Source organism: Beta vulgaris, chromosome 5 (assembly GCF_026745355.1).
Source record: "Beta vulgaris subsp. vulgaris cultivar EL10 chromosome 5, EL10.2, whole genome shotgun sequence".
In the NCBI taxonomy this organism is placed as follows: Eukaryota; Viridiplantae; Streptophyta; class Magnoliopsida; order Caryophyllales; family Amaranthaceae; genus Beta; species Beta vulgaris.
In genome coordinates, this window is record NC_079206.1 from 1,805,982 (window position 1) to 1,818,971 (window position 12,990).

At 35.1% G+C, this 12,990-nt stretch overlaps 1 protein-coding gene across 1 annotated transcript; it reads right to left on the reverse strand.

Moving 5' to 3' along the window:
- Window positions 1-1,310: 1,310 nt before the first annotated feature.
- LOC104908201 (protein NLP7) lies at window positions 1,311-7,185 on the reverse strand. Its single transcript, XM_010697288.4, has 5 exons — window positions 6,447-7,185; window positions 5,312-5,892; window positions 3,855-3,902; window positions 2,853-3,777; window positions 1,311-2,738 (listed from the first exon to the last, which is right to left on the reverse strand). The coding sequence occupies exons 1-5, from the start codon at window positions 6,808-6,810 to the stop codon at window positions 1,645-1,647; spliced, it is 3,012 nt and encodes a 1,003-aa protein (XP_010695590.2). The 5' UTR covers window positions 6,811-7,185; the 3' UTR covers window positions 1,311-1,644.
- Between the last annotated feature and the right edge of the window lie 5,805 nt (window positions 7,186-12,990).

A 12,990-nucleotide genomic window follows, 5' to 3' on the forward strand; every position in this document is an offset into this window, starting at 1 on the left:
ACCTTATTCCCACCAACCAAACATGACTAGTTCAAATATCTCAGCATTAAACCGTAGCTGTCTTATATTGCTCGATCTGGTTCATTGTATTTTTTTGGAAGATGAATTTGATGTAACCTTGTTTGATTGGATTTTGTTTTTCTTTAATATCTATTGTAAATGACGTTTGACCTTCAATTAATGGAATTTCTCGTTAAAAAAAAAAACGTGGCAGATTTTAATTTTAAACTTTACATTATTTTATTTTGAGGCACCGTGGCATATTTTAAATATTATTCTAGATTATGTATTGCACATAAAGTAAAATGTCCTTTTCTTAGTAAAAAAAATAAAGTAAATTAAGGTAATATATTTATGACAGCACAAGAGTATAGTGTTGATGATCTAAGTAAAGGCGGATTTAGAATTTGGAATTTGGTGAGACACAAAATTAACAAAAACTTTCATAAGTTTAATATATTTTAATGGTCCTTCGTATGTATAAATAAATATAATATGTTGATTTTCATGCTCCTCTTACATAACCTTAATCATAGATATAAAATTATACATTAAGACAGATGCAACAATATCTTACATAACGATATTTGTTATTATATGTCAATTGAAAGAACTTGTCATACTTAAAAGATGAGTAGTACACAAAAACATATTATTGCATTTCTTTAAAATTGAACGAAGTCATGATGTGTTTGGAGATAGATTAGTGCTTAATTAAAAATTTAAAGGTGGTCATAATATTAAAAGTGTGCTTGTAACTTTATAAATAATTTTTAATGAAGGAAGACCAAACAAAAGAACGAAAGAAATACTTCCTCGTTTTTTTTTACATGTTACACTTTCTATTTTAGTAAGTTTCAAATTAGATATTACACTTGTTTTAAAGGATACGTGGAAGATTGTTCGAATAGTCCCCCTTCAATCCAGGTGCATTTCTCTACGAATATCCATAGTTATCGAAGTGAGAAACTTAAACTGATTCCTTTGCTAAACCTGAGTGACATGGAGAAAAAGGATTTTCTGCTCTTCCGTATTTTAAGCTCTAAGCTAACAATCACATGGCAATTCTTACTAATAATACTAAATCATAGTGTTGACATAAATGAATACAACTTTTACCCAAGATTGAACCTAAATTGGAAGATACTATTTTGCTGTTGCTGCCATACTCTTTCTGCTGTGTTGCTGCATGGTGATGATCGGTAACGTACAAATGCGGCGGTACAGAACTGCATCACAATCTGCACACCAACAGATCATGACCATAAGTCGCAACCACATATGTTATTGTACAAGTATACAACAAAACAGCCATAATTCATCGTTGGTTGAATTGCTGGTGTAATTAGTACAAACCAGTTTTCTTTCTTTCCAGGAAAAAAACCATGTCATATGACTGAAAAATGTTCTGTGTACAATTACAAGGAACTGAGAACAAAATTCAGCAAAACTGAAGGCTAAAAAAGAGCAACATCCACAATCTTGCTTGCCCTAATACCAGCAAACTATATACAGCTTGCATAAACAACCGACTGACTGATACACCAATCTACAAATTCTGCACTTCTCCAGCATCCTAATACTACTGCAAGAATGGGTTACAACCTAAGCAAGAAGTATCTATCCCTTCAAATGAAAACCTTCTCATTCTCCCGAGCTTTCACACGAACTCCCCAGATTACAAAATATATCCTGAATCAACAGTCTTATCATATTACTTCCTGATGATTTTGATATATCCAGGCATTCATGTAGGTCTGAATCACAAGCTATTAAGACCCACTCGTGATCGTCGTCCAGATATTTTATCTCAAATGTGCCCACTTCAAGTTTAAACCTCTTTGCCACCTCCTCCTTCAACTCCACAATGTTAGAGTTCAAAGAAAATCTAAATCTGATAATATCTTCTCTAAATGTGGCCTTTATAGTAACAGTTTTCATATCTGGCCTGGCAGAAAATCTGGATGTCATACCAGCAGCACTCATAGCGAATCTAGGAGATGGGTTTGGACAAGGCTGGTTTATCCAGCTATGTTCTGGTATGACTTCATCCACATTGGCCTCAGCAACTGAGACACAAAGATTTCGTAAATCTTTCGAGCTTCCTGCATCTTCGAGAAGCATGCCACCAAAGGCTTCATGAGGATGCTGTGCAGCAAGGAGGGCCTCCGGCATTGAGAAGCCAGAGGGTAAACGTAATTCTCCATTTTGTTGACAAAATAGACCAATAGAGTTACCCGCATGTTCATGAAAGTTGGGAATAAAATGGTCATTTGGCGGTTTGCTTTCAGTTCCCGGACTTCCATGGCATGATCCATGAGAAGTTGATGTCCCGGCACTTACTTCCCGGGACCCACTAGGCGCTTTAGATACAAACCCGTTTTGCTCTGGAATCCTTTCTTCATGACTTGATGCCGCCCTGCCGCTGGTCTGCCCATTAACTCTAGGACTAAACTGTGGCATTTCACTTCTTTCATCTGGAAGGTCATCAGGTTTAGAGGTTGGTGATTGTTGCTGATAAGCCCCATTCACACCGGCAGGCCATGTAATAGACCCAACAGGAACTGGCATAGTAGGTTGACCTAAGGAAGTCAAGCTAAATGTTCCATCCGTACCTTGGACTGACTCAATCACTCGTTTGAGCTTCGTAAGGGATCGATTCACTTTGTTGATCTTGCGGGATGGCCAGCGTGATATGCCATGCTGTCTACAGATGCGCTTCATAGTTGTCGGACACACTGTCAAAAACCATCAAACTCTTATTATAAATTTTCACATGAAACAAACAACCATAATAACTATACAGAAAACTCACCATTCATAAATGTATAAAGATTAGAGCAATTGCATACCTCCAAGGCTTTTTGCAGCATCTTTAAGACTCCCAGCGAAATACTGTTGAAGGACCTCCAAACTAATTTGTTTTTCAGCTTTTCCGCGCTTTCTTTCTGAGGTTTTCTTGGTTTCTTTATGTTCTGTTGTAGTGATTCCATTCTGGCTCGCCCCAGCTCCAGCAACACTCTTTCCTGCATTTCTAGCATCTGTTTCCACCAACTGGGACTGGGAATTCTTTATAGGGGGTAGTGCACCATTTATTGTTTCTGTCGCTGGTAGAGGTTTAGTCGACAAATTAGATTCAAGTTGTAGGCCCAGATTCTCATCCACTGACACTTCAATGATCTCCATATGTTTTTTTTCCTCTTCCAATGTTCTCCCAGAAGCAACCATTAGATTCTGAAGATCCTGCTTCATTGTCGCCAATATGGAGTCTAGCAAGTTAAGCTGCTCTGCACTGTCTGTTAAACTAAGAGGGAGAAAGAACTCAAGAATATAATCATCATCCCCTGTATGTTTGCTCCTTAAACAGATGGCAAAACTGCCAGTTAACCTAAACATACGAGCATAGTGCACCAACGGGTATTCAATTTTACAAAATTGTGAAATATCTCGGCAAAAAGTTAAACCATGGGATGAAAATGACCTCCCAGCAACACCCTGCCCTTTCTGAAGGTGATGCTCAGCACAGGCCTCCCGAAAGCCCCACATATGAGCATCTACAACATAGAATGCAACATCAGTGGTGGACATGCATACTTGTCCCATACAGCTCCCGTCAAAGCTGGAACAACTTTTCTTCAGACCACCACCATAGGCTAGAACACTCCTATGCCTGCAAGGCACCCAAGTTTGTGCCAGAGGTATTTTATAAGTTTCACATACCTCTGTCAGTACTTCCAATATTTCCGCAAGTGCATTTTGGCGACCTTCATTGCAGATCTGGATAAGATTTATAGTCATATTAGTCTTACGAGATTATGGAGATACTGGAACTTAAGCATTGCAAGAACATGTACCTGGATGTTGGGATGATCCAGTATCTCTGAGCTCTTCAGATTTACTGCCTGAAAAAGAGCTTAAATTCTGTAAATGACACATCATCGATCATTTGAAAGCAGAAATACGGTCTGAAGATATGCTGTAAGCACAAAAAAGATGTATATGTGAACACTTACACAAACAGACTATTACAGTCCATTTGGTTAGTGGTCATTAATGGTAATGGGAATATAGTTTAGTGTAAATTTGTAGAGAAGTTCTAGTATCAATCCCTTCGTAATGAAATTTCATCATAAAACATGAGTTTTCCTTTATAACTTTTCATCACAATCCAATAAGTAATGGAATTAGGAAGAAAATGGATATCTGGGAAGGCGATAGCATTACCATGAGTAATGACAGGTTTTGTTTAACAAATTTATACTACAATGTATTACCATTACCACCATCTATGACCACTAACCAAACGAGTAGTTAAGGGTAATACCTCAATGCCCTCTCCATCACAATGATGTCTCCAATTACCCCCTCCCCCCAAAATTTTCCGACTGATTGCTCAAATAGAAGTAATATTGACGGATTTACAAGTGCAACAAGAAAGTTTGACCTAATTCCACATGGAATTCGCAGAATGATACTTTTTATGAAACAAACAAAAGAAAAAATTGCGAAACAGCACTTAAATTCAAACAGGGATACTCCGAGAGTTCTCAGGATATTTAGGTGCTTACTGGCGCTATCCGCGTTTAACTTTTTGAATATTTGTCAATTGCAAAAATGGAGGAAATAACCCGTACTTATGACTTCTGACAATCCCTCTTAACTCTCATTCCTCATTCTGCTCTACAGATATTGCAGATGAAAAACAACGATTCCCGTGGCTAAATCCAATGAAAGACCATACATGAATTGGCATACATTATGTGTCAAAAGCTTTTTAATTCTCCTTAATTAGAGGCGTCAAATACTAGACACCCCAACATGAGGTATAAACAAATGGACACTTCAATAGAAAATAGAAACATGCTAATGTCTCTAAAAATTGCCTCTAACATAATTTTGTTAAGCATTTCTTGTCAAGTCCAAATTATACAGGGCTACAAGTTCTGTTGCTATATTCCACCGCGCATCATCTACCCTAAACACATAATAAAATTCCCTTCACCACCTCAATGTCAGACCAGTGATAAATCAATATCTATCCAGCACTATAAACAACATCTCATCAGAAAAAAAAACAACATATTTAACATATGCTACCATAAATATACAACAAATTGAGACACAAAAGGTATTCCTTTCAGTTTGATGACTGATAAAGGAGCATACAATATATAAAAATTCACTGACGATCAGGGACAAAATCTATATTTGAAATCGTAAATCAGAGAAGACATATATCAACCAAAACAATGGGATAGGGATCAATGAAAAGGATATGCATTTTGCCTTCATAAAAGGAACATAAACCAACCTCAAGAGCCTTGCAGACTTTATCAACCTCAGGAGCATAGTTGATCTTCTGCGAAGTCATTATAAGTTCAAGCACACCAACACAGGACTGCCCTGACGGTTCAAGGACAGGCAAAGCCAAGGTTCCTCTAACGTTATAATGCTTGGCATGATTAACCCTGGGATATTCTTTGCTGGTGTAATACTGCACATTGGGTGTCCACTCGGGCAACTTTTGTCTAAAAACACGGCCAGGCAAACCGAGAGTTGTTACACTCTCGCCATCAACAGAGAACATATACATCAAAGAAACAGTCCTATACTGATTCAAACCATTACTATGTGGTCCTAGAACAAAGGGTTGCCCTGAAGTTGTTAACACATAATGATCCCCACTCTTTACAGGTGCCCAAATCTGAGCTAAAATCTGATTTTGTTCAGTTGATTCTTTGAAATACCGAAGCGCCTGTGTCATCCTCTCTTTGATTATAAATGATACATCAAAGTTATCTAGAGGTGTAAATCCTAAACCCGGACTCGAAATCTTCTTCTTATCATCACCATCATCACCTACCTCCCCACCATTTTCACTTGGATTACCACCTATAATCAACAAATTTCTCAAAGCATAAGCAACATAAATGAACCAAAATAACATCTCAATCATTTAATTAAATTCATCTTACTTCCATGTTAACTGTACATTAACTCATCAACTACCCAACAAATTTTATCCAATACCCAAAACTTCCCTAATTTCATTTTACATTTTTGCAATCATCACTTACTCAAAAACCTAACCACATCAATAAATTCTAGATTCTACCCAGAAGTCAAAAGCCTAAACCCACATAGTCTTATCCACCATTGACACTCCTACCCCCCTCCCAAACAAAAAGTCAAAATAACACCTGAAAAAATCAATCCACAAAAAAAAAAAAACTTCATTTACATTAAACCCAAGCTAAAAATAGTTCCATTTTATTCACCCAAACAAAAAAAATCACAAAAACCCATTAATCCTAATCCTCATTATCTTCTTCATTGACCTCAATCAAAACCCAACTATTTTTAGAAAGTAAAGTCAATCCATTTTTTACTTACAAAACCAACAACAAAAAGTTTCCATTTTTAGAAGGGTAAAAAAAAAATCATACAAGATATAGGAATCCGGATTCCGGGTAAATTCCGTTCATCGGAAAAATTAACTGCGGCGGGCCCACCATCAGCAAAAGCCCAAAGAGGTGAAAAAGGCTGATCAGAACCATTTATTAAAACTGGAGAAGTTGGGATCTGATCAAACGACCAAGAAGCATCTAGATCACCAAAATCAAGGTCCATGAACGTTGATGAACAAGGGTCAAAAATTGTATGGTGTAGCTGCGTCACACCTGATTGTAGCTCCCTAACTCTTGGAATTTGATGATGATTATAATTATGATGATGATGATTAGAAATAAAACAAGGTTTTTCTTCTTCACCCTTTTGATTTTCTTCCTCAACTGCTACTCCTTCGGACATGCTCTAATCAATCAATAACTTTCCCTTTTTTATTTTTATTTTTATTTTCTTTCTCTCTCTACTATTTCTCTTCTGTCTAATCTCATATGAAGAGGAGAGAGAAAGATAGAGATGTGATTTTGATTTGATAAAATCTTTTACAAAGTTTAAATTTTTTATAAATATTATAGTATATAGTTGTGGGGGGTAAATAATAAAATAATAAAATAAAAAAGATACAATTTTTTTTTTCTGGGTTGAAGTTTTTTAAAAAATTGGTGGTGGTGGGAATAAATTTTTAATCTTTAAGTTTTTTTTTTTGAAAGGAATTGAAGAAGTTTGATGGTGATTCCATAAGAATGGAATCCCACATGTTATCTTATACTTAGCTGTATTTGTGTTTTGTATTTGTTGTGTGCTTGCTAGTTGTTGAAAAGGATGATTTTACTCCCACAATCAACATATAAATACAAGTGGGAGTTGTCACTTGTGGATTTGATTATCAAGAATATAGTAGTAGTAATACATATGAAGTATATATAATAACTTTATCCGTTTCAGAATACTCGCTACAGTTTTCATTGTGAAAGTTTCACATTATTTGCTACATTTTTTTTTTGGACAATAAACTCTCTCTATCTCCTATCTCTTTTCTCTCACATGGACTCCTTTTCTTTTTACTCTCTACCTCTCTCTTCTCCAAAAAGTCGTGAATTGAGAAGTGTGACGAGTAATATGAAACGGAAGAAGTAACATATATACATTTTCATCTTCTAAGTTAATGTCTTTTCTGTCTATTTTATTCTTGCTGTTCTTGTGCTTTTTTTATTTACTGATTATTGACTATTTTTTTGCTTTCTGAGTAATTTGAGAAATACTGGAATATGATATCTATTATTCTGGTTTGTAATGGTGTTTATTTTTGCATGGTTGGTGCACCAGATTCTTGTTTGATTTTCCCTATTTCTTCCATGACTTTTCTCAATCTGCCGCCCTTTTAACTCTCTGGAAAATTCCTTTCCTCTCATTAAAGGTGAAATATTTTGGGTATTAAAATGGCACTTTTGGATTATAGGACATTACTGTTCTAAGAAATCAAAATGGAAAACGATTGACAGTAGGTTTGACAGTAATATTTGGTTATGTATTCTAGCAACAGTAATGAACTTTTGTGTAATTATGCGAAAATATTTTATGTCAATGTGTATATTAATGGGATTTCGTCCCTAAAAATGTGTTTTCATAATTCAATACCATCTCTAAAATGGTAATGGATAGGTATGGAAATTCATAAAGTGAAGTCTTTGGAAATCTACAAGCGTTAAAAATTTACTTCGAATAGCGAATAAGTTCATTAATTCATTAATATTATCATTGTTTATTTTTGCCTACTAAATCATTCGTTATGTATTACAAAGGAAATTTGAGCAACCATGCGACCACGTACTAAACATGTGGATGAAGGAAAGGGTTCATCCACCTAATGGGAACCCAAACCCATACCCAATTTCAATGTTATCAATTTTGGCTTGTATAATGAACCACGCAAAAATTAAATAAACTACACTTCTTAGAAAGTTCGATTTCCCATAAAAAAATTGAAAGGGATTAATTTCTCCTAGGTAATTGCAGGATCTCATGATTAGATCAAGCAAAATTCCGTACTTCCTACTATAATGGAAGTATGCAACTACATACTGTTGATATGAAACATAACTTCCTATATTCAACTAAACGATCACTAAAAGACGGCACTATAACATAAAAGTTAAGACTTAATTTAAGACTAAAGCTTAATTGATTAATCAATCATGTACAAGTGAGGTAGCCTACCAACTCCTTTTTTTTTTTTTGGCTTTTGCATTAGCAAATAGTATATTCACCTGCATGACTTTTTAGTACATCAATCAAAATTAGAATATCAATGCTGTAAGATTAGCCACTATCTTTTAATGAATTGTTTACGAGCCTAAAGCTACTTTAAACATCTTAAGCATACTTTAACTTGATAATCCATCTGGATTAGTTAGTGATCGTGATTCTTTTACCCCCACCTCACCACAAATCTAACTCAAAGTAATCTGAAAGATTTTAGATAGATGGTTATAATTCAAGATGATCGAAAGACTTAGTGACTTAAAATGGATTTAGAATTGAAAATTATGGCGCTGTTCTCGGGGAGTTTTAGTTCATGTAATTCATGTCAATAATTTTTTTAGAAATTGCATAGTATAGGGTTTGATCTCGACACCTCAAATACATATACTAAAGTTCTAACCACTAGACTAAATTGTATTTAGCGTTATTATCATAAAATATTATATTAATAAATGAAAGTTTTTCTTACCCGCAGCATAACTCGAGCCTAATAACTAGTATTTTATCTTAAGACAAGGCTACAAAAGCAAGTTCACTTTCCCCTCGAATATTAGGAATTGCAGATAATGGGACTAATAAGTAGTAAAGAGTGACTAGTGAGAATAGTTTACTCATGCAGTCCTGTTAATTAAATAAAACATACTAGGATGGTATCTTTATTCTACAGAAATTTAGAATTATTGGGGCCATCACTTAATGTTGACGGCATTTCTTTAGTAGAGTTGCTTTGGAAAAACAAATCTCAACATGGTCATGTTTTTAATCAATTATTTCAATAGTTGTATAAATATATCCAACATTGCATAACAAACTACTAAAACGTTTAAAACAAATACCCAATCATCAAACTTGTTAAGGAGTACATAAAAAAATAAAAATAAAAATATAAGTGAGATAGCTCCTCGCAAAAAAAAAAAAAAAAAGTTGTCATTTTACAAAATATACATAGAGGTGAAACTATATTGACATATATTGTTTAGATATTAATAAAAGAGAATATGATTAAAGTTAGCATATATTAACACAAAAAAAAAATAATTAAGTGTTGCGTTTATTAAAGAGCGAAGGAATTATATTTAGGACATGGCATGGACTCTCAATCTCTCATCACCTAATTGGATAAAGATATGAGACTTTGCTTACAAAATCATGTATAAGAAGTTCTTTATCATTTTTATTGTAATTTAACGGAGACATCTTATCTATAAGGTCATAGAGGCTCTAGATGATAATAAAAAGTTTTTGCAGATCGAAGAGTGTCGTATGAAGAAAGTTTTATCGTTTTGTAGCATTATCAGGAGTCTTTTCTTACAAAATGATATTAATCATTGTCATGACTAAGGTTGAGACTTGAGCAAAATAGTCAGTGATTCGATTTTGGACCCAAAATTCTCATTTTTGGATTTATAACGACCGTGACATTTCTGATAGGCTGATACCTAGTAGAAAAATAATTGAATCGACCGGTTAAGATTCCAGTTCTATCCCAAAATTAAATCAAACTTCGTAACTTAATTTCGCTAATTTTTTTTTAAAAGTAGATGTAACAAACTGTTTGAGTACTATGCAAATCAGGCCTAATGTTAGATAAAGTTTATTGATAGTTCATTAAATTTCAAAGTCGAACATTATTGTCTTTGTTGTAAGACACCTAAGGAATGATCTCACACCTATTCTAATTGTTCTTGCTGCATTTACCTTTCCACAATTGATACACAACGGGAATATCCGCGTCAAACTTTTAGAAATAGGTTCAACCATTTCGATATTTAATTAATCCCAACTGATGATTCAAATTTTATATTTAAAAATTTTAACTACATATCCGATTTTGCTCGCCCCTAGCAACAAGCTAATTAACTATTCATTAGTAAACGTTATGTGTATGTGATAAAAGAAAACTATGAACAATGAGACAAGGTATGTGATTAATATCCACTAAATTTAAAAAAAAAACATTGTGACATGTTTTTACTTTTGTCTTAGCTAAAGGAAATAATGAAGGAAAAAGACCTCGGATGTATGCACTTCCCATTCCCATGCGAGGGACTCGATTCGACCACACAAATGATGGGCCATAAGAACCTTAGCTTAGATGCTGTGTGTGGTACCAACGTAATCTGTCCATGTCTCTTTGTCTGTGTGAGTCTTAAGAAATTTGAGTCCACGTCAATCTCAAGTGGGGTTTTCATTTTTTGCAATTGGCTTTCACTAAAATCTTTCAAACAAATCTCAAATGCTACCAAAGAGAAAAGGCACTATCTAAAATCTGGCTGAGATCATTGTTTTGGTCCCACTCTATGCAAAGCAAAAACTAAATCTTCGGTTCCATTCCTACACTACACATTTCTTTGGATACTTTTGAGAGTGGGAGATTCATACATATCATAACTACATAATTCAGCACTCAAAGTGAGGAGGAGCTAATTAGGAAGTTAAAGCTTCCTCTTCCCAACTTGTGGTATGTCTCACACACACCCTGGCGGATCTAGGATTTCTATATAGGGTGGGCCGAACTTATTGATTAATTTCTTTAAAAACCACCTGCTCCATCATACCAATTTGCATTACCATCTCAGATAAGTTACTTATAATTATTTTGTATCATGGGGTGGGCCAAGACCTGGGTAGGCCACCCCCTAGATCCGCTCCTATACCCCTACCAACTAAGGAAGATTTTGAGATAGCATGTCCATGTATTCATAACTCGTGGTGTCCTATTAGGCAAAATTCTTCATTATAAAGTGCAAAAATGTGACCTTAACGTCTTGTTTTGATTTTTTTAAATAAGGTAAAAGTCTTGGTTAATCTGTTGAGCAATAAAGAATATACTCAAATATTCCATCATGTAAGTGATAAGTACATGATTTTATGTTTTTGTTTTCTTATTTTGGTATTTTGTGTCACTATGTGGTTAATAATTTGACTACATGATTATTTTTAGTAATTCAGAATAAATATTAGCTTTGCTAGAATTTATTAGAAAATGCATTAATTAAGCTTATTTTGTGACATAGGATCATATAAACTCAACTTACAACACTAGACAAGCAATGAAAATAAGGAAAAGAGGAAGAGGCAATCGAGTAGAAGATGCAACACATTAGCAACAAAGATGCCAAATCCCTATTCTTCATATTCTTCCACCCTATACATGAAGGAAAGAAGGAACTTTATCCTCTCCTACTCTTACTCAAATTCGTTCCTATTAGGTTCTCTATTTCAGCTAGGAAATTGAGGGCAATTAGAAGATGTATAAACCCCAACAATTTAGGAATAGAATTATATGATTTTGTGAATTTAATATTACTCCCTACGTTTGTTAGAGAGAGATTAACTACAGATACATTGGAATTTTCTGTCAATCTAGGATTTTATTTGCAAGTAGTCAGACTTCATGGTAGAAATTAAACATAAGGATGAATGTCTTGAAGAAGACCCGATATGAGAGGGAACTTGTTGAAATATAAAATCGAGACGATCTGCAAAAAATGGATTGCCGCAACTCATCTAGTAGACGTCGATGTCTTCTAGACAATAAATCCCAAGGCCCTTGAACGAAAATAGCTTCTTGAGATTTTATTGATTGAAGTAAAAACGAAGTCACGTCATTTGGTGACTTCAGACGCTTTTGTGAGGGTTTTTAGAGCTTGGTCTCACGAGACGGAATCTCAAAATGTGTGTAGGTCGAAACTTGTCACAAAATAAATTGGAGGGCCACCCACAAGATGCGTTTTTAAACTGTAATGACCCAGAAAGTCAGCACACACCCGAACTATGGAACCTAAGAGCCAACCTGACAATCTCTAAACTTGAAAATCGAACCATAACACTATTAAAATGACAATATGCTCTCGTCGAACCCAACACGCGAACCTTTACAGATGTATATATAATTGGAACTAGATAAACCTAAACTACAGCTAAAACAAATAACTTAAACGCAACAAACTAAACAAACAACCAACAGTCGCAAAAAATCATGCCTAGAACAACACCGTCTACCTTCAAAGATATCACGTACCTTACGAATGCTTCGTTGACAACCTAACCAAACTGACAATGAACACAAGTAGTGGATGGGGAATGGGATCCTAAGACGGAAATCGATCCTAAAACATGGGGGACAGGAAGGGGGAAACTAAGACTAACCACCTTGACACTAGAACAGGGGAGTGGGGAAGGGGATACCAGGACCTTAAATGCCTCGAAAATCGAGAACCGGGGGACTGGGAGGGGAAGACTTGACGCTTCGGGATGCCTAAACCTAGAAACAACCTAAAACTACACAGGGGGGAACGAGAAGGGGAAGACTTGATGCCA

What these genes read in the sequence shown, in the direction of transcription:
- LOC104908201 (XM_010697288.4), bottom strand. Translation starts at nt 6,810, where the DNA reads ATGTCCGAAGGAGTAGCAGTTGAGGAAGAAAATCAAAAGGGTGAAGAA. An exon ending in TGGATCATCCCAACATCCAG is followed by an intron (nt 3,778 to 3,854) that starts GTACATGTTCTT and finishes AATCTTATCCAG; the next exon opens with ATCTGCAATGAAGGTCGCCA. An exon ending in TGCTGCAAAAAGCCTTGGAG is followed by an intron (nt 2,739 to 2,852) that starts GTATGCAATTGC and finishes GGTTTTTGACAG; the next exon opens with TGTGTCCGACAACTATGAAG.